This window comes from Meleagris gallopavo, chromosome 12 (genome assembly GCF_905368555.1).
Source record: "Meleagris gallopavo chromosome 12, MGAL_WU_HG_1.1, whole genome shotgun sequence".
Classification (NCBI taxonomy): Eukaryota; Metazoa; Chordata; class Aves; order Galliformes; family Phasianidae; genus Meleagris; species Meleagris gallopavo.
The window spans coordinates 7,670,805-7,695,507 of record NC_139415.1 but is presented as its reverse complement, the minus strand read 5'-3'; the positions used below and the strand labels follow the sequence as shown (position 1 = coordinate 7,695,507).

Sequence of the window (24,703 nt, the reverse complement as noted above, 5' to 3'; positions counted from 1 at the left end):
GGACACTGAGAGAATCTCTCCTGAAGGAGATAAATTGTGGGTTTGTTTCTTCTGCTCCAAAAGCAAACTTCCTGCATGAAAGCTACATTCCTGTTTAGTTCTATTTCCTGAATACCGTTTTCATGTACAGTTACAGGAGGCATGTCTAAACTCAACTCTTTTTTCTCAGTTTTCTGATGTACATACCACTTCATTTTATCTCTTTTTTTCTTTTGCATATGTGATTTTTTTTATTCTTCTGTTGAAGAGAGCTTATTTAAGTTCATTGAGTGCTTCATTCAGAAATGCTATGTTTATTGCAACCTTGGACACCAGGCTACGCAGAAACATCATGCAGCTAGCTTCTACTTTAGTGTCTTATTTTCCCAAACTATAATTTTATAAAAATAAGGCTTATCATAATGCATGTAAAACTTGAAAATTGTAAATGAAAAGCACTTTAAAAAAAAGTAAAAAGAAAAAAATCCACCAAAAGCAACAAAAACAAACAAAAATCCCTCAAACTTTGAAAGCTTCACAGATCTTATTTAGAAAGGAAAAGGGAGGGGGCTGCTTCCTATGATCTGGCATTGTGTACGTACCATTCTTTCATTATAAATTTCAATTCATGAATTTATTAATATTCAAAACCATGTAATAGTTCAATAATTTATTGTTATTATTATAACCCAGTAATTAATTTCTCCAGCTTTCTTATCTTCATCTCCCTAGAAGAACTTTCCCTTTTATTTGAATGAACAGAAATGCAACTTCTGTGAACTAAAGTATTCATATGGTCTCATTTAGTAACCGAAGCTTGTTTTTGAGATGAATATGAGCAATTAGGGGTTAACAACATTGACAGGTGTCATGCACCAAAGTGTGAAGCAGTTCTAGCTTAGATTGCATTAGTTGTCAAGTAGTGAGAATTTATTGTATTAACTTATTTTGTGTCAGCATTTCACATTATAAATGTCAAGTTTTGTAGCAACTGAGCTATTGTTTTGCTTAGGTAAGCTCTGGGTACGTTCACCACTCTTGGAAACTTAAGGATGCTGTTGATTAAATCAGTGCTTTTACGAGAATAAATGTGATTTCACAAATTACTATTGCATAAACAGACAATGGAAGTTGCTACTTGTCACAGTACAGAATTAAACCAAGGCAAAGTTCAATCTCCTGTCATCTCTTTAGATTTGAAAAATGTATCTTACTGTTTCTTCTCCCCCCTACCTCCTCTCCTCCCCCCCCCCCCCCCCCCCCAAAAAAAAAAAAAAGCTTCAATCTCTAGGTCCAAAAGTATGGTAGTACCATGGTTGTTATTAATGTGTTTCTGCTTGAGGTGATGGAGCATGAACTGCAATACACTTCTTGTGACGCTAGAGGGAGCCAGGGGAAAAGATGGAGAAAAACACCTCTGTTTAATTTTCCTGAGAAAGAGGAAACGAAATTCGATATTGCTAAACTGGTGTTTAAATAGATTAAGGCTTAAGCAGAAGTATACATCTTGCTGCCTTCATCTCAAAGCTATTTTAAAACTGTTTTCTTGACATATTTAGTTTTGTGTTTTCTTGAGGGAAGAATGTGAAGTTCTTTTTTTATAGCAAATCACAAAAGAATTTGTGGGGCCATTTTTTCCCTACTTTAAAATTCCTCACGATGAACAACATAACCACACCTTTCCCTGTAGTATCCTGTGCAGTCATGTAATAAAGGCAGATATGAAAGCTGTATGTGTTTCCAGGAGCTTTTCACATACTTTTGAGCAAGAAAAAGCAAGGGAAAAAAAGACTTGTACTTTCCTTTTTCAGAAGGGCAGGAAGTATTAGTACTTGTCTTTAGGGGATAAGGTGATGTTGGAAATGAAGGCTGAAAGTGCTGAGCTGTTATAGGAATGATGATTTCTAAAGGGAATACTAGAAATCTAATATCTTATGTTTGCTAAACAGAGGTACATACAGGAGATGAACACTGATTGTTCAAATGCTTTTCTTGAATACAAGAATTCCAAAGCTAGTTGAAAAGATTACAGTTCTGGAAAGACAAACGAAGAGGCCGTGTGGTTTAAATGTGACCACTGAGTGTCCCAAACATGGAAAACTTTTGAAAGCACTAAGAGAACACACGTGGAATTTACAGCATGTGCAACTAACTTTAGTCTGGTTTACAAAACATTCTGCTAAATCCCAATATAGTCAAATTAAGGTTGTCAGACTTACCTGCCTGCTTATTTTTCTTTTTAATTGTATTTATTTTCATTGTTGCTGGAGGTACCTTTTTGCACTATAATTCCACTGACACAAAAGAGCTAACTAGCATGCCGCTGCATCTCTAATGCAGAAGGATGACTGTATAACTATATGGGTAAAAACAAAAAGCATCACCCACCTGAGATATATATTTAGGAGATAGACCATGTTTAAAAATCTGGTGAATAAAATGAACAAAACTGGTGGTCTGAAGAAAGATCTTTTGAAAGCAAGGTACTACTTTTATGTTCACTATTGAAAATAATTTTAAAAGCAATCTAAATATTTTTTTCTTCAGGATTATATTTAAATCAACAAATAATTTGGCTTTTTTTTTTTTTCCCCATCCCAGGCTTTTCGTGTGTTTGTATTTTAGTGGTGTTTTAAGAGGAAAATTAGATGTGGAAACAATTGAAGTTTGCTCTCTATCAAGTTCTTGTTGTCCTCCAGAACAAATCAGACATTCCACTAGGGGTCTGTAAATGTAAAGGAAAGGTAGTCTAGGAAGTAGCTGTGTGTGCACATCAGAATGTATGCAGCACCTGGGAGACTGGAAATGTTTCATTGGGCCTCTGGTGAACCTTGGCCTTTTATTCCTCTGGAATGATAGTGAACAGTTGAATTCCACTAGGAGCAATCTGTTTTATACAGATCATAATAATGATGAAGTAAGAATTTTTAGAAAATCAATGGTAACTGAAAATAGATGCTAAAAAGCAGATAGGCTTTTCTTTAGTTTTATCTTTCTTTGTGTTAAGGCATATCTCTACCTATACATAGATTTCTGGGGTATGTGACTTCATATTTATAAACAACTCCATCACTGTAGAGGCTTTGAGTCTGAAGAGTATCCAAACTGAATAAACGTAACCATCATATGGGTTCTCAATCTGTATGTGGCTCAGAATAAAAGTGTTTAAGAAAAGATGGCTTCATAATATTCATATAGAAATGCAATTCAAGGAAACTGTTCCTACAAACCATATTTAAGTATCAATTGAAATTTGGCTAAAAGGTCTTTTTTTTTTTTGCACTCTTTTGTTAATATTATTTCTTATGCCATGGAATTCTTAATTTTTGTTTTATTTTCCTTCTCTTGTGAGAACTGAGAGGTGATCTTCCAAATTTTGACAGACACTTTCAAATATGCTTTGATCCTCATTCTCCTTACGCAACATACTATAAATCATGTGTTTGTGACCATATTTGTTGCATTACAAGTATCCTGCAGAGGAAGGACTTCCTGAGAAGAACAATGTGTGGTTCTAATGCCAAGTAGGTAAATAATTAAACTGAAACCTTCTTGCTTTCAATGCTGAGCAGCTCCAAATTGTTATTATGTGCAATTTAAGTCAGTACAAAGAAATACTGTAACAAAAGTACTGTTAAAGACAAAAAGCAACAGAACAGATTTCCATATATTTTACAGAAGAGCACTCAGTGATGTCAAGTATCAGCTTGATATCTTAATAGAAGCATCGTACTTTGTTCTGTTTGTACTTCTTACCCATTGTGGTTTTTATATTGTTTGACTAGAAGTGCAAGACAATTAATTCTGTACTTTTTAAAATATTTTCCTGCATTCTTGATTCTAGATATGGATCTGCATTTTTTCAAACTTGTTATTTCAGGCATTAATTAAGAAATGATAAAATGGAGGAGGAAAATGTAGGTGAAGGAATGACTAAGTGATAAGATACTTACTTGGATGTACTGAAACTACTGACTAGTGAAACACACTTGTCATATTGCAGCTTCTGCTCTTGTTCTTCAGCCAAATGCTATCCTGACTGCTTGTTTCTGCTCAGAGCTCTCTGCTGTTCTTTTGTTAAGCATAATGCTTTTTCTAAGTGAAGGACTACCTATGCTAAACATATCCTCAATCCATAGCAATGCTCTGCTTGTGTTCAGGTATTCTCTGTATATTTTCTGCTATGTAATCATAGCAGTTTTCCCAGTTGCTCTGACATCATGGCAAATAAACCACAATGACTTGCAGCTGCTGGAACCCAAGTATTCAAGAGACTAATTAAGGAAGTGGAAGATTTAATTGCATGTATTTTCCATTAGTAGCTTGCTTCCATCTGTAAATGTAATCTTTCTTGTGATGGTCATTCATGGGTGGGTTTCTTGTGTTCTTTTTCTGTTGTTGTTTTTGTAATTACTCACTGAAATTATTTTCTAGATTTTCAGTGTCTGTGCTGGCTGAGCTTTTCAAATTATATGCTTATATGCATGTTGTGCAGAAGTCAAAATGCTGGAGAACGGTGATTACAACAGTGATTTGCTCTGTTTTGAGCAAAGGCTGCTTAATTTGGTCCAAATGTGACATCAGAATTGGATTCTCTATTGAATGTTAGACTTGTGCAAGTTCACTGGAACTCCATTTTTTGCATAAGGCTGGCTCTGGGTGACTTGTTCAAATAAATGGTATTCCAAGAGGAGAAGTGTAAGCATATTAGTCTGAAAAGTAATTGTGACAGCTTTACATTATAATACAGTAGCACAAAACTAAAGTCAGTATTAGACACATGGTATCAAAACAAAGACAGGTACATCCTTCAGAGTGACTGCAGGCTTTCCTGGAGCAAGTTGTGCACCATATTTGATTATGTCATAGTTAACATAGCATAGGCCATTTTATTCTCAAATTGTCGAGGTTAGAAGGGAGCACTTGAGATAGTTTAGTCCAGCATTTCTGCTTCTTCCATCGGGCCTGTGAGACCAGGTTGCCCAGGATTGAGTATAGTCAGGTTCTGAGCATCTCCAAGGATGGAGTCTGCACGTTCTCTCTGGACAAACTTTATTTCATTATTAAATTACCTTCATGATGAAATATTTATATTGTTCAGATGAAATAGGCACAAATTTAAATTATCTCCTGTCCTGTTGTTAGGAAACAATGAAAAGTTGGTCTCACTATCTCCTGTATTTATAAACACTGATAAATTTCCCCCAATGACTCCTTTCTCTTTTCTCAACATTCACCTTTCATTGAATTTCTCTTGAACCTCAAACAACCTCTGATTTTTCTACTTGAACTTAAGATCTAAGAACAAAAAACAGATTGTATGGTACAGACTGAAAAAATTAAAGTTTTTCATCACTATATGAATATACATTAAAACATTTTTAAAAACAAAAACAGCGCCATTAATAACCCAATTAACCAGCACAAACAGTAAAAAATGCCTCAGTTCTTGTAGTGATTTTAGTGTTTTGAGTATGGTTTCAAAGTCAAAGATCACTGTAACAGGTTATTTGTTATCAATGCAGAGTAACCAGGTATAACAATAGAATTATGATTTCATGGGGTGCATTAAAATTAAGCTTGCCTCTGTGATATTTGCTTTTTGTTTTAGTAAATTAAGCCTACTTTTACATAGCTGTAAGTAATACAATAAAATAGAAGTTCTGTGTGAGCCAATGTGTAGAATATTAAGCTTTTTTTCAACAAAGTATTAAAAATGAAAATTTAAGAAATCCCAGTTCCTAATAAAATCATTGTGCCATGTTTGTTATTGCTGGACAGAGATGGCATTCAGAAATGTTATTTAGACTGGAGGCAGCTGTGTATGTCAGATAGACGCTGAGGAAATGAGGGAGAGGAAACAGCTGTAATTTTTCTATTCCTTTTCCATCTCTGGATGTTTATTGAAGCAGAAAGAATTTGTCGCTGGTCTTTTAATTGGCTGGATTTTCTCCATGTAAAACATGGGAGGAGTGTGTAAGAAAAGTGAGACACGTAACACGCTCTGAAGAAACAGGAGGTAAAATGTAATTTAATGTTCACCAAGACAAACTATTTCAAGTTGTCTCCCAAATTACCTTTCTTCTGGAATGGAACTTCTCTCCATAAAAGGTAGGTTTTTTCTTATCAAGCAGGCTTCTTCTCCTGTACAACATATTTAGTAGGTGGCTGTTTGAAGCACCTTCAGAGACTGTGGGTGTGTTGTTGATTTATGTGAAGGAGGGGGTCCTTCTTGTAGTGCTTTCTTCAAGGGAAGTCAAGCAAGCACTGTGTGTAAATCCTGTGCTCTTGCAGTGTGCTCAAACTGCTGCAGTGTTTGGAACCCCAGTCTGCCTGTGGCTTGGTGACAGTTTGACAGTCTCTGCCCTGAAAGAATTCTCACCGTACAAAACACAGTGAAATTGTTAAGGCAGACATAAGTACATTGCAATTCCACGGAGTACTTAAGGATATTTAGGTAGATAAGCAAGTGGATGTCAAAAATAGTGCTAAGCTATGGGGACCTCAATAATATAAAGCTAAATATTTAAAATTTGCTTTTTTAAAATTTACTGCAATTATGAAATCAAAATTATACCAGCGAAATACATGATACACATAAAAATAGCAGGGCTGCAGTGTTGCTTCAGTCAAATATATCTGAACTGCCTAATAAGTGCTGATATGGCAGGAAAAATATTTATTTGGATTAAAGACTACATTAAATGATATTTAGTAGTCATATACCAGATCTGAAGTAATGACCAGGTTTCCATGTGTAGGAAAAAATCTATGTCAATCGCAGCACAATTGGTTCCAGAGAAGAGAGAGTGACTCCACAGAGTGGAACTTACAGCTGTAAAATAAATAAATGAATCAAAATTCAAAATGCAAGTTTTTAAATTGGTGAAGTGTTTGCTGGAGCATGTCTTTTCTAGCAAGCAGAGTAAATACTGAATGAAAAGTACTTCTGAATAGGATGCTAGACATTAGCTTAGATTATGTGAAAGCTGTGAGCTTTATGTGAATTCTACTTAGAATTTTGAACTGTCATTATGAAATAATGGGTAGTAGATAATAAAGAACTATCCAGTCTCCATTCCTCCTTTGTATTGGACCCATCTATTTATTAAGCTCAAATAAGCTGTAAAACAAACTACCATTTTTTCGTGTTTTAAGAAATGATATTACAGTGATGTTTATATGTGGAAGTGTATACTTTGTTTTTTTTTTAAACCATTGAAATAGCATTGATTTCCTTTTAACAAAATATTAATTCTATATTATCAATGTATGAAATCTTTTTTTCATTTATAGTTAAAAAAGGAAGGTTGGATAAAGCAGCTGGTAAGTCTGAATTCCCTTTTAATTTCTGCTGTAATTTTATTTCATATACTTCATTGTAAACTGACTGTCATGCATCTCAACAGGAGTTCAGCACAAAACAACTGAGGAAATAAAAGTACTTTAAAGATAAAAATTAAAAAAATTTGGACTCTAATAATTTGTTATTTTAAGTTGCTAATTATTGTCTTTCAATCAAGTTAAGATATTTCCATTTTAAAAGTAATTTTACTTAATTTGACCTAAACTGATCATGAATCAAGAGAAGCTATTTAACTTCACTTTCTTTTCTCACACAACATTGATCAAAGGCTCCTGTTTTTGATTGAGAATTGCACAAGTAATAGATTTGTGGAAGTAGAGTTGGTTGTCTGTGAACAATTCTGCGACTCCTTCCTACTATCAGAGTAGCTGAGTAACAGTCTGTTTTGACAGTTATTCTTGAAGGAGAATGCACTGTCTGCTGTAACATGGAAGACAGCTTTTGTATTTTGTTACTGAATATAACCCATGAAATCTGAAGACGACTAATTAGTGATAAAGCACTGAAGACTGTCTATATCCAGAGAAAAGCTAGAGAGGCCAAGGATCTCTTGGAGAAATAGTAGTTCTAAAGGGCAGATGACAAATTTTCAATCACGAAAAAATGATAATACAGGCAGACAGATTTCTCTAGTTTTTATGCTAGAAAAAGAGCTGGGAGAGATGAAAAGTAATCAGGATTTATCACCATTTTCATTAGTAATCTGGTTCATTGCTCTACCTTCTCATGTTGTTTCCTTTAAAGGAGATGATTTTTATATTGGGTGAGGTTGCTGTGGAGTTGTTTCTTTTTAAGTTTAGAAATGGGTATAGGTGTTCAAAGATGTTGGATTAAATGTTTCAGGTGGTTGTTTAGTAAAATGATTTAATAGGAATTTGTTTTGAAAATTTCTCACAACTTAAGCTGCAAGCTTCCAAACCATATTTTCACTTTGCAGTTACAAGAGATTTTGCAAATTTCACCTTTTGCTTCAGTTAAATGGAGTAATAGGATAGCATGGGAATCATGCATTGTTGACACCATTTCTCAAAAATAAGCTACCGTTCTTCTACATCTATATTGACTTTGTCAACAGTGCATTTAAAGTAAGAATAAAATGTGTTTGAGAACACTGGTGTACTACGTTATAGAAAATGTTAACTGCTGTTGGTTTTCTTTGGGGAAAAAAAAAATCATTACTTAACACCTTTTAGTCCTTTTGTCAAATATTATCAGTCCTGGTTAAAAAGATGTACCTATAGGATAAGCAGACAGAGGCAAAGAGGTCACCTTTCTCCTTCATGAGTTTTGGTAATTGTGATGTAATTTAAGACAACCCATTCAAGAGACCATTGTAGATGGAAACAATTTCCCTCTTGCTTGGTGGCTGATTGACCTGTGTTAATACAGGCAGCTCAAAAATAACTTGTTTCTTGGCAACATCTAATGTATATGTTAACAGTAGGTTTCCTTTAAATTGCTGGTGTTTATCCATATGTAGAATACTGGAGGCTAATAATGCTTGTTCCATGCATACAGGCTGAAAAGATTTTCTGAACAGCTCAGCTCCATAGATCAAGACAATATAATATGCCCTTTTACATCTTAGATTCCTGTGTGATGCTTTGTTGTGGGTTTGCATGGAGTAGAGTTTTCTCCACAGAACTTTGAGTGGTGCTGTGTTCTGGATTTTTGATTTGAAATAGTGGTTATAACAAAATGATGTGTCAGTTTTTGCAGAGCAGTGCTTACAAATAGTGCCAAATAGTCAATCACCAATATTACTGTGTCGCTTGAAGTTGAGGAAAATTTGTGAAGAGTACATGCTGGTTTCATACAAAATCTGTCAGGGGAATTGATAAATAATCTGGGAAGTCATGTCTGGAATATGATCCCTAAAACAATTGCTTGCATGTAGGATTACATTATTTCCTACCTGTAATGGGATTTTCCTGTTATAATATCATTATAAGGATTTCCTTGTTCAAGTCCACATGTTTGAAAGCAATCACTGAATGTGTTCTATGGAGAAATAGTGAAATCTCTGTAACATTCAAATTGAATGTTTCTGGCTTCTAGAGTAAAAAAAAAAAAAAAAAATTTAGGTCTGCAACTAATTGTTCTTGTTCTTTTACAGAGGCATTTGACACCTATGTTGTTTTGAAAGTTCAAAACCTGAAAGGCACTACAATAGAAAGAAGGGGAAGTGAACCTTGCTGGGAGCAGGACTTTATGTTGTAAGTTTCAGGTGGTCCTTATTGAATGACTGTTGCTTTTTTGCTGTTTTTTGTTTGAGCAATTGATAGTGTGTGAGACAACTTACAACCTGTGAAAGCAAAGGAAAAATTACTCTAGCAGAATAAGGCTACTGACAACTGGAAATTGTACCACTTTTTTTTTTTTTTTGAACATCAGTATGGAGAGAAAAAGCAGTTGGGAAATGTCACTTCGACTGCCTTTTCCAGTCTGGTGCTTATATTATGCCTGCTATTTTGTATTCTGGATATACTGAATATGAACCTCCTCTGAATGTACTGTAAGACACTAACTCAAGATACTATGATAAAGAACCACCATTTTCAGTTTAATAGTTCATGTATTCACTGTTTTTAGTGAAATTGATGCTGGTGAAAAAGGCTTCACTGTAGAACTGTGGAAGAAAGGTTTGCTCTGGGATAGCATGTTAGGAGTTTTATGGATTCCTCTTTCATCTGTGGAACATGCAACAGACGTAAGTTGACTTTCTGTGAAAATACAAAATGGCAAAATCCAATTAATTTCTTGGTGTTTTACTCTCAGACTAGTGTAATGACATAATTGTTGTAAATTTATAGTCTCTGCTTGCTTCGGTCTCTAATACTGAGGGTATAGAGCAAATGTGACTCAGTAACAGCTGATATCCATTAGCTGTTCGTACCCTGGAGAACAGGCTCTCGTACTGAGTCAGGTGTAATTCAGTAAGTGGGTTAGAGTTCATTTGTACTCTAATTATTAGGCAGGAACATTTCGGATTGTGGGATTTGAGCAAGGGAATTTCAAATTGCTGTTCCTGGCTTGACTTTTCACTGTGTGACCTTGAATAAGAATCTGTTAAAATGGCCAGAAAAACCCTGTTGTGCTGTTCCATGGGAATCGACTGCTGTGTCATAGAGGGTAACAGAAATTTGCTCTATGGTAATAAGGAAGGACATATTATAATGAGGACATAAAGAAAGATGAGTGGAGAAAACCCATTAGTCCCAGAAGTGAAGTATCTAGCACAGTCACAATCAGCCACTGGAGTATGGTTATGCTTGCTCTCAGGCTAGAAAATCAAGAAAAAAAATTTCAAGGAGTAAGTAAATATTGAAGCAAACTGCAAGTGCTGTGAAATTGTCTGAAAGGAATAAAAGTAAGAAGAGATGCCTTATTCTAATACTCCTCAATTCTCACACCCATACATCTCTTCTATGTAGTCTGTGGGGTCTCTTTTCTAAAAAGAAAGTAACCCTGAATTAGGGAAGATGGATTAAGTTGCCCTTCACCTATTCCTTGCACATAAAAATAATTCTGCCTAGTAATTGCTCTGTCCCTCAGTAGAAGCTTTGTTCTTTCTTTTTTTTTTCCTGTGAAGTGGTAAGTGATAAGTTAAAGGAGAGTAAATCAGAATAGCTTTCTTACAGCATCCCCCTGATCAGTTTCCATAGCCATCTCTCCATAGAAATTAACATCTATATGTATAATGAACTGACGTTTTGATGATTCTACTTACAAGAATAAGGGGGGGAGAGAGGCTGGGGGAGGGGGAAGTAAGGTGTCATAAATGTATTCACATTGAACTAAGGGAAGCTTGATGGATAATACTTTAAATCCTATGTAGGCATATTTTCTGAATATTTTTCCTAGGAAGGTCCAGGTGCCTGGTGGACGCTGTACTCCAAAGTAATAAGAAATGGAATTGAGATTCAAGGCACAAGAATGCCAACTTCACATGAGCTCTTACTGGATGTCTACTTTGCAATTCCATTCGGTGAGTTAAAGACTGGGGAGGAGGGAAGGGAAGCATCTGTAAATACCATTGTCAAAAAAATTAATATGGAGATGCTGAGAAGTAACTTTCAATGCCAGTTCTTAAACCATTCTGTTCTACTTTAAATTCCTAAAATAGAGCCAAATGGTAACTTTTCTATAGATTTTTAAATGGTCATTTGTCACAAAAGCACTATATAGCATTTCAAAAGCTAAGTCATCTTAATATTCTGCATTTTTGTGGTTTTTCTGTTTGTTTTTTTCCCCATTGACCTTCCACAGTTTACAGTGTAGGATTTCCTTTCTTGCTCTTTGGCTGTGCTTCTTTCTGTCTGCTTATGCATTAAAAAAAAAACCAAAACAGATCACTAGTAAAAAGTAATAGTGGGCTATAAAGATGAGTACAGAAAAAGACAGTATGCTCAATATCAGTAAAATACCTATTATAAAAGGAGAGAAACTGGTACAACTGGTATTTATGCTGTATATTGCATACTTGTTGAAATCTCCTTTGTATCAGTACAGCTTTCCTATATAGAAACCAGATGGATGTCTTTGGGGAAAAAAAAAAACACACTCTGTGTGTTTACAAGCTGCAAATTCAGGTTGTTAATGATGTCAGGCCACTGCTAAGCAGGAATGTCAGTGTACTCCAACCAAATAAATTTGAAAGAAATAGGGTTTTAGGCTGTCCCTGGTACTCTAGATAGAGTGCTGAGGAGATCCTGTAGAGATCACCCTTACACTACAGTTCTCCTTGCGGAGGGTAGCGCTTAGAAGCGTTATGTCTGGTACTGAGAAAGCTAGATGCTAATTTTCACCTCTCTGTCTAGAGTTTAAATGAATTAATACGTTTTGATCACTTACTCTGTCGAATGACTTTCAGTTCAGCTATCATCAACTGAGAATCTGTCCTTGACTATTGGAGTCGGTCCAGTCTCTTTGTTAAGCAAATTACATTGGAATGCCACGTACTTAATCTGTGGAAGAAAAAACAATGTTCAGTAGAAATAAGAGCCCCCCATGCTTTTCTTAACTTGTGATTTTTGTGGAATTGAATTACTGCTTTTAATATTAAATAACCTTTATTAATGGGTGCTTTTTTCCATAAATATAAGTTAATGCTACTCTTGGTAGTAATAAGTGGTCATTTCACCATATTCTGTAAAAAAAACACTGCTAAGTAAAAATGGGAATCTCAAATTTGAATTTTGCATTCAAATTCACAGTAATAAGGACGCCTCTTATTTTTCTCTAACTGGACCCATATTCCTTAACAAGCATAAAAATATACAGAATTTTATTTAGGCCCAAGAGCAGGCCATAAAGTCTTAGAAAAGCACGGTCTTGTAAAACCATGGATCCGTGAATAGCTGAAAATACAATGAATGTGAAGTGCCAAGCAAATGAAGCAATTGTTTTTTTGATGACACATTATAGAAACATTAGATCAAAGATGAATTTGTGATTGTTTAAATACATTTAAACAAGTTTTACTGTTTCATTATATTACTTCAGGCTGAACACTGAATATCTTTACCTAGAAACTCAACAGCTGTGTTGAGCTCATATTTAAGAAATATTTTTGTCTTGTGAGTAGGAATACAAGCATGAGCAAGGACCTGCTGAAAATCAGTTAAACCTGCAAGTTTCCCTTAAGGGTTTGATATCCAAAGCACTCAATGTATAAAGTGGAGTATATCTTCCAAAAGACTTAACTTGGCAGAATACACAGAAGAGGATGGAGATAATTTTATTTAAATGAAGTGGATTTGGCAGTAGCTATAATTTTTGAAGTCATTTGTGTGACTACAAGTAGCTACTGAACATTCACTGGGCTGTAACCTCATGAGTTATCACCAAGGAATTAACAAACAAAACCAATTTTTTTCATAGTGTTTTTATTTGCTTAAAGCATGGTCCTGAAAAAATCGGTGGTATACACAGAAGAAATATAAGGACAGTTAAAGAGCAGTACTGGAAAATTAAGGTTTTGACTTCTTTCATTATCAACAATAATTCTCTTTTCAGTTTTGAAATAATCCTTTCCTAAGATTGTGTGTCATAAAGGGAACCAGCTTAGGTTAAGGTTTGTTAGGCAATGTTTTCAGAACAGACAGAAGATGATCATTGTTGTAGATCTTGAAAGCATTTCTGCTTTTCCTTAGAAAATTGAATTTAATTATAATAGTATTTAGGTATCAACTTGATTAATTCTCCTCTATCAAGTTTATTGTTCATGGGTAAATATTCACTTATTTTAGAAGCTCCTTCATTTCTTAAGATGGACAGAAATATTTATATATCTCTCCTCCTCAGATATGCCTGAAGATTTAGATTACAGAGGCTGCAACAGGGGGATGTTACTTCAAGGAACAAAACATTCACATAAAGATGCATATGATGGTCTGTCATCCCTGGAAAGTGGTCTCAGCAAACAAGACGACAAGTTAAGGTATGTTAATTTGTCATATCAAGCAAGTATCATTTGTTTTTGAGTGACATTCAGTGATACACAGTTATTTTAAGCAAGTATGTGTTTGGAAGTTTCATTAACCTATATAAAGCTATTAAAAAAAAAAAACAGAAAACCTTTATATCTTTATGGTAGGACAGAGTATAATATCTTCATATTCTATTGAAAGAGAAAGTGTGAAGAATACAGTTTCCTGCTATGTTCTCTTATTGAATCACAGGTTGTCAGAAAAGGGGATTTTAGCCTAATAAAAATATAGGCATTAGAAGTGCATAAGAAATACTTGGGGAATACTTATAAAACAGTAATCTGTTACTGATACAAAAGCAGTAAACACTTTAAAATCTGTGCAAGAGACTCTATGTACATGCTTATGTACAGATAGCTTCAGAAGCACAAATTTGTTAACCTTAATTTATGGTGATGCTTTTAAAGGATGCTATTTTCAAGACAATGTAGTCAGTCATTAGCTTTTTTTAATGACAAATATATCATAATTTTCTTTTAAATTAAGGAACATCTCACTAGAACTGGAAGTCACTCTCACTACCCATCCCTGTTTCCAACCCCTCCTACTCTTGCATTTCCTTCTAGTTGTCACCAGGTGGTTAATCCCATTTCCTGATCTTCATCACTTTTGGAACTGTTGTTTGTTGGAATGGGCTCTGAGCCTTTTTCTGAATCAAAAAACAAGCAGCACCATTTCTCACTTTTTTTTTTTGCCTATTTAGTGAATTGAGTGGGTTCAGAGGTGAATGGAGCAATCTTTTTCTCCTCTCTGCCAGCTGATTACCACTGTTTCCTGTTTTGCCCCCTTCTCTGGGTCATCACAACAGTTTGTATAGCTAGTCAGTAAAGCAGCCTGGGGAACCATTCTGCATGTAAATGAAGCATGTTTTGCCAGGTTAATTTTCATTCAGCCCAGCTCTGTGGTCCATTTGACTTGGCAGATGCTCAAATGTTTTGTGGCAGCATGAAGAAACAATAGGAATGAGCAGGGGCAGACCCTGCTTATTCCAGCATTTTTTCAGAGGCTCAACAAGTCTAAATAATGAGATGCACACTGAAGCATGGAACAGGTAAAGTTTCTCACAGAACGGTGAACTGAACTCTCTTGCAACAGGAGGAATTGAACAGTCTGTTACTGCTGTTTGCATTCCTCATGATTTTTCAGCAGCGTGCTGCCTGCATGATGCTTAATTTCACAGTACAGAAGGTATTAAATTAAAGCTGAGAACTATAGGAAAACTATAAATATTTCTAAGAGTGCTTAGTGGGACAGCAAAGTTGACAGACAGTTGATTTTATTATACTCTGGTGCAAAGTTCTATGTGGCTAAGCATTGAGATCACTTCAGTGGAGTTAAAAATTCAGAAACTTGCAGTGTTTGCTGTCAGAGAAAAGACAATAAAAGCTACATTATGAAGGGATGTATTCTCTGAAGGTATAACGTGTACATACTGAAGACTTCTTCATGTATGGTGAAAGCTGTAGTTCTGATGTAGGTTCAACAAAGAATTACTGCTAAGGACATGAGTTAGCAAAAAGATGATCAAGCTCATCAGTGTGGTCAGTCAGTAGAAAGTATACATATACCAAGTGCTACAGCATTTTTTTTTCTGGTTATCTTTTATCTTTTTGCATTCACGAGCAAACTCTTGCAGCATATTAGTGGATAGGTACAACTGCTTCCTTAGTATGAGGAATGTCAGTAATTCAAGAGCAATTTCACTGTGTTTTTCCAAGAATGCATGCAGTCATTAGTGCATTGTCTGGGCTGATGCATCTTTTTCAACAAATCTGAGCCTCTGAGCAGATTAATCTAAATGAAAGTAACTTAATCTGTCCTGATAATGAAATTATTTCCTTAGCCTTTTTGTCCCAGATGATCTTCTTGAATTTAAATGAGCTTTTGTGTTACTAAATTAAGAGTTATTACGAGGTAATAATTTAAAATGGAAATATTTTCATCTAATTAGAGGCATCTTTCAAAGATTATCCAGAAAGATTATAATAGTTTTAAAGATTAAAATAACAGTGTATTTATATAAAAAAAAAATTACATTTGTACTAATGAAATACATCTGATAACCCTGTGGTGAGTAATTAAATTAGATTTGTTGTGAATGCACCAAATTAATTGTATCCTGTAAATACTTAAGGTTTTCTGTGTACAAAGCTCACTTTCTATTAATCTGTTTTTTATCCTGATTTGTCAGTCCTTTGGACTTTCATGCATACAGTGTTTATGGCTGACTCTGGATATAGACTGCTAATTTAGTGTAACTGATCAACTTTTTCCTGCCAGTCATAAACTAAATACATATGGCTATGTATAGTAACCATATGAGAAATCAATTGCTTCATTCTGTATGTGGTGATAGTATCCATTGCTCAATGCTGCTGCTAGCCAGAATATGGATATCATGGTAATTATTTTTCTGCCACTGAGATACATTGCAATATTCTACATATATTTCTAGCCATGTACTTTTTATACCAGAATGTCTGGAAAACAGCATATAATTTTAAAATATAATTTTTGGAGAATGTCATAGTGAACGAGCTTTTCATGTAATTGTATGTGTAAGGCATGTGTGAGTATCTGAGTTACTCTTCAGTACAATTATGCAGAATATACAATTCAGTACAACTATACATATACAATGTCTGCTTCCTTTGTGTACTTAACATATAAATCTATTACATTAACAGTATGTGATGTTGTTGCCCTAAGGAGGGGAATTAGTACTGTAGATAATTGAATTAAGTACGTACAATATTGAAAGACTAAATTTGTAAAGATCTTTACATGAAAACTATACATCCTATGCAAGTAGAGGTATACTGGGATAAAAAAAACCACTGTGCAGTACTGGGATCCTTGCAACCTGAAATATGAAGGCTAAAAATAGCACGAGATGTTTGTATCTGCTAAGTTTATGGTGTTTCTTTGGGAGACGCTTCATTTAACTGATGCTCTAGGATGGAAATACTCTTAGTAATTGAAATGAATCCTTTAATCAATTCATAATGCAGAATAATCAGAGTAAAAGTCTGTTTTTTAAAAACTGACTGTTTGAAACAAAAGAACTATAATAAAAAGGTACACTAAATAAATGCTGAGCAATGAATAGGCCTTTATGTCCTATTTACAACAGAACTTAGTTATTCAGCTTTTGAAAGTGTTGAAAATGCAGTATTTTAAAAATACTTATCTAATACGTTAGACAGTGTTAATACTGGGGTCAACAGCTAATCAGCTGAACAAAAGTACAGCACAATTGTGAATCACAAACTAAAACAAAAGGCATTGCATTGACAAGGTGTATGTCCAAACCAACCAAAATTAAATGAAGTCTAAAGCATTAGAGGAACACAGATAAAAATTTTTGTTTCACAAAAATATTCAACATACTTCTGCATTCAGAACAAGTATCAGAGAACATAAATCATATGACAATGAAAATGACTTGCTGATTTACATATAAGAAATAAAAAAAAATTGTTCTTCAGGTTTATTATTCCATCTGCATAGACATCTGGGTAGATGTTACGCATTCCTATACTCATACTGGAAATAAAGGATGTGCATACAAAACCACAGTAGGCTTATGTAAACCTGATGACAAAGTTGGGTCTGAGTATTTGGTTCTACAGCATTTGGTTTTCTGATGTTTTGTTCTCCAAACTATTGTGTACGAGATGAACTGCTGAGTGTTAGAGAGGTGTACTACTAAAACTGGAATTAGTTATCACTCAGTGTTGATTTAAATGAGAACTTTGTTAAAATAATATTCATTAAACCGATGTAATTTGATAGTAATATACTGATTATTTATAACATAGTTGAAAACTGAAAAGAATGCTTAAATGTGATAAATTGAGTTTTAAAAGTTTGTTAAAGTTTGAAACATCCTGAAAGGCACACAGCAAGGAAGACTTGCTTCTATGGGATTAGTATTTACTAAGGTCTGAATTCATTTGAGATGATTGCTTTATAGCCATTTGTCCAGTAAGCTGCTTAGTTATTCACATACAGATGAAAAAAGAATGCAGAGCAGGGCAAAAAATTGTTGATAAACTGAAAATTTATGCTTCTACTTCTTAGCTACACATAAGGAACTTCTGAGATGAAAGCCATGTTTCCATTATGTAGCCACAGCTGTTTAAACAGATGTTTGTCCACATAGATTTTCTGTTGTGATCTTATTCCTCAGGGTTACAGTACAGCTAAGAATACAGTATTCTGTATAGCTAAGAATAACTGTTATTCCATGATGCATATTGTATCATTTCATGTTTACTGCCAAAGAGGAGTAAGCCCTCATGCACCTACCCCTTACCTCCTCCTTCCCCCCCTCCCCCCAATAAAAAAAAAGGCAGCTGATATCTTTAAGAAGTGGATTCTGGTGATTGGTTTTTTTGCATTTAATTGCTATTCTGAGGCAGTTTTCTAAAATCAAGATGTGTTGTGTGATTTGCATTCCATGTGCTCTGTGTTGCTCCAGTTGGATCACTGAGCTTCACTTTCTCACAACTGATGCTGTATTATTTTCAACACATTTAAAGAACAAAGCTATCACTTCCAAGGACAACAGCTTCATCTGTTCTGGAGGGTTGTGAAAGGCATCTTATAACATGAGATTTTGTAGAAGGCATTATTCTTTCTAAACATAAGTGTTATTTAATATTCCCTCTGGTAACTCAGTTCCATGTATAGCAGATGTTTCATATGGCCTCTAGAACGCCTGGGCTCATCTCAAGTGGCATCTGAAGGCCAGATGAGTTCACATACCTATGCTTAGGTATCTGAGTTGGATTCTTTCTGCTTGTTTCGGAGATATATATCCACCAGTTCAGTTGTCTTGGACACAAGTTCTTTGAAAACATCTAGGAAAGCACGTTGCTGTTCTGAAAATAAAAGATTTGAAAAAGACTTTATCTAGTAAGCATTTTTGCAGCCTACTTATACTTTGAAGTGTTTGGGTAAGACTCAGTCAGACCATGAATTGACTAGACATGCTTCTGATCCTTGAACTTTAAATATTGGATTAAAAATGACAAACTTCTTTTTAAAAGCACTTGCTTAAAATGTCCTGAGACACTGAGAAATGTCACCCAAAGGCATTCTGTCCATCAGCCATATCTGAGCAATTTAGTCAGCACTGAGATTTAATAGCCTCATGGAAAGCAATGCAATTTAGTACTAGGTTTGTCAAGTTACAGCCTCAGGGACAAGAATTACCTGATTCTAAAAAAGATAATACTAAAAACTTAATCTTGAATTCCTCCTCAAAACCTGAACTAATGAGGAAAAATAATTCTAGATCTCTATTATAACTAATTGAGCTATATCAAATCTGTTTTCAGAATAGCGACTGAGGTTTGATACAGAAACTATAGTGGGCATATGTGAAACTTCATGGTATATGGAATGAGAGTGCCATCTTCTAGTTTACACAAAGGGAACAATAGGCAGGTATTCAAGATGAAAACCAATATTTTTTTCTCATTTCTGTAGTATTTAGCATGATGGGATCTGAGTGTTATGGGCGATGCTTTCATAATACACTTATTGTGTGCTATTTTCCTTTGGTCTAAATTATTGCATTCCAGTTGTGTTCTTCCAAATGCAGGTAGAAAATGTGATTTTCTTTTTTTTTTTTTCTTTTTTCCCCCAGTGGGAAAGTAAGAACTGATCTGAACTTGAAGTGTTGAAAACATACACAATGGATAGCTAGCGAAAACTCTAAATAAGATGGCCTCAGACCAAGTATTAGCAATAGCTGCTGCATGTCTATCTTAATTAAACCTCATCTGATTTAAACTTCCATTTTTGCTCTAAGGTGGTATTGTAGTATTGGATGCTTGATGGTTTTTGCTGGGGAAAAAAAAAAGCGTCTTTCTATAAAGTACCCTAAGAATAGAAAAACAAACGTCTGATTGTCAGAATAGTTTGGAAGAATCAGGAATCTTGATCAGTTATTGCTGCAGCTGTACTTTGGCTTGCTTTTCTACTTAATTTTTTTCCTAGGTAACTTTAATAGTTCTACGTTCCAATGGCAGAATAAGATCACTGTTCACAGCAAGCTCCCACTAAGATACCTACCCTCAATATGAGCATCTCTCACATGTTGAAAAGCATTTCTCTGAGAATTTTGTCCGCTTAGGCAGCAGTTTTATACTTGAATTACAGAAAACACTGTGAGTAGAAAGAGATTCTGCCTTAGGTGAAGTTCAGTTTTGCCTTAAAGAAATTTAAAACTACTTATAAATGATGTTATTCATTTATTTTATTACAGCAAGGTAGATCTTTTCAATATTAGATAATTGTTGTAACAGTGGCTTACACTCTTCATAAAATTAAGCCTTTTTGAGAGTACTGTAGTGCTGAGAGTTCATTCCGTTATTCCTCAGGCTTAATTCTCATCTGTCACTCAAGTTGGTACACTCATTAATGGTCTTTTTGTTCTGTTGCCCTTGCAGAGTTCAGATTCAGCTTTTTTCAAAAATGTCCTTCCTTCAGTTTGCTGGAACTATATATCTTGAATTAAATGTTATTTCAAAGTCTGTTTAAGAAAAAATCTTTCCAAGGAATTCTGAAGAATGCTATGGTAGCTCTCCACAGAGAAGAAGTATGGTCAGTGTTCAAAATCAGAACTGGAGAGTATTAAGTACTGTAAAGATGGCGAATTTGAAGTTTAAGAGATGGATTTCTATAAGATGCCCATACTTAATTTTTCTAATTGTATTAACTGTAGGAATAAAATTACTAGAAGTTGTATATGTTGGAAGGCTTTGAGTGAGAAAACTAACAAGGAAAAGAAGATAATTCACTGGGAGCTGTATGTAGAGAAAATATACTCTGTAGGCTGAGGAAAAAATATATGGGGAATTGAGCAAATATACTGAGGGAGTTGGCAATCCTGTCACAACAGCCAGCAGACTATATATGAATCTGTTAATAGAAGTAGGGAACAGAAGAAACTTCCTGTGGCAAGGCAAATTGCAGTTTAGAACAAATGATATTGAGTTGATATGATGTGTTGATGTATATATTTTTATGTATTTTTTGTTACATTTTGAATATATTTTTATTTGTCTGAACTCAAAGTTATAAGTAGATTCAAAAATAGTTTCAAACAGTCCAATCATCTTGTTGGAAGCACTTCTTTCTCTCTTGGATTTCAAGATTCAAGGTCAGAAAAGCTCTGTAGGTAGAGAGATGACAGGCAACTCCTTTGTTCAGTGGTGCAACAATTGCTAAAAGGCAAGGAAAACATCACTTAACTACAGACACTATAGATATGGATTAAGTATGAGTTAAAACCTTCCACTTTCTGTGGTGTCAGATTCTGTTCAAAGGGGACTGAAATATGATCAGACTACAAATAATTTGCAATAGATACGTGTATTTTCTTTTTTTCAATGATTTATGCTAAAGATTATCTATGACAGTACAGCCTTCTCTATTACTCCTTATTTGTTGCAAATCACATTGGATGGAAGGTAAACATAAAGAGCATTAGATTCCTAGAATGAATCTTAGGGGATTTTTTTTTCCCCACTGATGTTATGAATCATGGTTAGACTAGTGCCCTGCTATATTCTATCGTGTTTCTGGAAAACTGTATCTAGGTTCTGTTGCTGAATTTTTTTTATATAGAAAATTTTTCAGAAGTGAAACAGACAATTGTTCTTAATTTCACTCTGTATTGACTGAGGAAGTTAGAGAAGATGCTTACTGAATAAATAATGTGTATTAATGATGCAGTTATGCTGTGAAGCAGAGGCTTGTTCTTATAACATTCTTGCATTGCACAATTCACACTATTGAAGACTACGTACAGCAAGAAAAATAAAAAGCTGTGTTTTCAATGATTGTGGATGCAGATTTCATAAAGAAATATGCACGATTAAACTATATATTGAGAAGAGCAAAGTTGTATGAATGTAGAGGAATTTGAACAGGTGAACTGGAGTTATAAATGTGACTGCAAATAAAATGCACATGCAAGAAATGGGGAAAATAAATACTAGAGCTCTTCCATTGTTTTACTGTAAATAATGCTCTGACTTACTAATGTCCACTTGCCTGAAACTTGTGAAAGAGAACATTAAGACACCTCATTGTTACTTGTGCTGAGTGATGCTTTGTGACAGTCAAGATGGTCTAGAAGCTGGTACTTCATTGGACAGTAGTAGAAAGATGTCTTACTAGCATCCTATTCACACTTACATATGTTTTTTCGTTTTGTATGTCTTTCCTGATTGCTTCTCGTCTTGTCCATCACTTCCTATCCTAATTGCATGTCCTTTTATTCTGATAAACGTCTTACGTTTGGGAGAAGATGAATATAACTGTTGTAGCACTGAAGAGATAATGCATCTTAAGAGGATTTCTCAGTTAGCAAAACTGCCCTGCATTCATCAGGAAAGCTTGCAGGCAATTTGTAAGATGCTGATTTACTGTCTGACATACTTTGGGGGAAAACAATACAGAATGTCTTCAAAGCTATTATCTTATAGCTGTGTAGGGGGAACGTATCGGTACTTACTGACACTGTACTAAGTGCCCTAAGACTGAAATTTTAATAAGTAACCTATCTGAATGGCAGCTTTCAAGTGTTCAGTATCAATCCAAGTTTGGGTATAAACCATCTTGCCTTCTGTGGTGGTTTCTGATGGATTTCTAACTACTGAAGATTCAAAAAGAGAAAATCTTTCAGCCCTTTGCTGTCAGAGTAGAATAGAATACCTCTATCATTACTGTGGACTTGTGCCCTGGAGAGTGTTTAGTTTGTCACAACATGTAAATGGTGGCATAAATGAAGTTATGTCACAGAAGACCTAACAATAGGTCTTAACTGGCTTTAAGCCTCTGCTTATTTTCATGTTAGGAAAAATAGGGAGGTGGGGACACTGAAAGCACTTATGTAAAGGTTGGAAAACTGCTATCAGTTCCAGCTCAGTCCTTCCAAAATGCCATTTCCTAATAAACAAAGTCCATGGATTATACCTCTGCTTCCTCCCTCAATGTATCTATTTTTTTCAAATTATGATCATAAATATTAATGGTAACTTCAGATGAATCCTATTCTGGCTGTTCTGAAACTAATTTTCACCTTACCCTCTTAGAATATTTCTGTCCTCCATTTTGGTTAATGTCAAAAACATTTATTTGAAAATGCTCAGAGCAATAGATTCAGGGCTGGTGACTGTAGGAATGTAACAAGATGCCTCAAAGAGGGTTTGGAAAGTTTCTAAGATCTTAATCAAAAAACAGCAGTAAAACATACACTAGCACTAACTTCACTGTATCAAGTCAGTGACTTTGTCACTTGCAGCAGTTTGAGTTATCTCCCTTCCCCAGTAACCATTTTCAACTCCTCAGACTAGCTTATTGGAAAATAGTTGTTAAAATTAGCTGTGACTTCCTAAATCAATTTTAATTTAACTGGTAAAAATCTGTAAATATATTGCTTAATGGTGAACATTTGTTAAGGGTGAAATGCTAAGGAGAAGGAAGAAATTATCTTGCAACAAATGGTTAATTACCTCCAGGAAGAGGAGGGGTAACAAGGCTGCAGCTATTTACAGGGTATCTTTAGCAGCTGTGCTGATAATGCTTTAACTCAGGTGTTTCTTAGAACCAAGCAAGAACAAATATCTTCAGAAAAATGGAAAGATCACCATAGGGGTGAGTTGCTCCTATGAAAATCTCTGGAAGAAGTAGAGAAAATATGTGGACTTAAGAAAAAAAAAAATATATATGTGTGTATATATATACATATATATGTACATATATATATATATGTGTGTGTGTGTGTATATATATATATAAAAATATATAAATATAAAAGTGAGTTTTACTATAGGAATGAACATGTACCTGGGAACTTTGCTCCAGAGGTGAGTCAAAACATGGAGGCCTTGATATAAGCCTTACCTTCTTAATGATTTAAAAAAAAAAAAAAAGGGAGACAAAAGTCTCTTAAGCAATTATTTAAGTTATGCATATTTGTAAGTGACCTTCTTGTTTATGTTCTCATGTTACTAAATGTTTGGCTTGGAATGGTTAGTAGGTAGATGTTATTGCTGTACTAAGTGTTCAATTAGGCACATAAACAAAATGATTTTGAAATCAGAAAATATTATTGCATCGGTACAGAAAATGTTGCTTTCAAAACACAGTATGGAAAATTGAAATCTAGCAACTCGTCCCAAAGTAACTCATGCTTTGAAGTTGTACATTTAATACAAGGAAAGCTATCAAGAACCTAGGTCTGTAACTGTAAATTCTTAAAAGTGAATAACGATTCTAATATAAGCATCGTGTGGACAGATATTTAAAGATAATAGTAAAGCTTCTATAATTTGTTGATGGAGATATTAAGAAAGAAAATACGAACAAAAAAAAATAGTATAGTCAAATTTAAAATGAAAATTTATCATAGGAATAAGTGGCTGACCTACGAGCAAGTTGTTTATCTGCTGTAATATTTGGAAATAAAATTATGAAGTGCATCTTGGGAATCTGAAAATAGAAACATGTGAAGGGATATAGATTTAGTGCTACAGGAAAGATCTTAGAGCAAAGTTTGCCTTCTGTTTGTTGTCACTAAGACATAAGAGTAGGAAGAGATACAAATATGTGCATATGTATGACGTAAATAATGCTAAATCTTATGAATCTGTGACATTTAATTTGAAAATCTTTCTGTGATCTAGCTAGCTATGGAATGCCTAGCTCTCTTCTTAATTCTCCTTTAAATATTTTATATTGTCATTTATTTCTTTTCAACATGTTGCAGCTAAGATGTATGCGTGTGACCTACAGTTCTTCCCAGCATTTTACTAAACTTTGACTCATGACACAGCTTTTTAATGTT

General features: G+C 34.6%; 1 protein-coding gene across 8 annotated transcripts in view; it reads left to right on the top strand.

Annotated features, from left to right (window-relative positions):
- Positions 1-24,703, top strand: part of UNC13C (unc-13 homolog C) — a 171,847-nt gene that overhangs the window by 1,584 nt on the left and 145,560 nt on the right. For 6 of the 8 annotated variants that reach the window (XR_014885973.1, XM_085234277.1, XM_085234275.1 and 3 more), the window contains exons 2-6: positions 7,276-7,305; positions 9,462-9,561; positions 9,938-10,055; positions 11,210-11,333; positions 13,652-13,787. Coding sequence is in view for 7 of the 8 variants with exons in the window: in XM_085234277.1 (XP_085090403.1) it covers positions 7,276-7,305; positions 9,462-9,561; positions 9,938-10,055; positions 11,210-11,333; positions 13,652-13,787 (508 nt within the window). In the remaining variant the exon portion in view is untranslated. Of the gene's footprint in view, positions 1-1,290; positions 6,091-7,275; positions 7,306-9,461; positions 9,562-9,937; positions 10,056-11,209; positions 11,334-13,651; positions 13,788-24,703 lie in introns of those variants that run through there. The other 2 variants (XM_085234276.1, XM_085234281.1) reach the window with 2 other exon arrangements.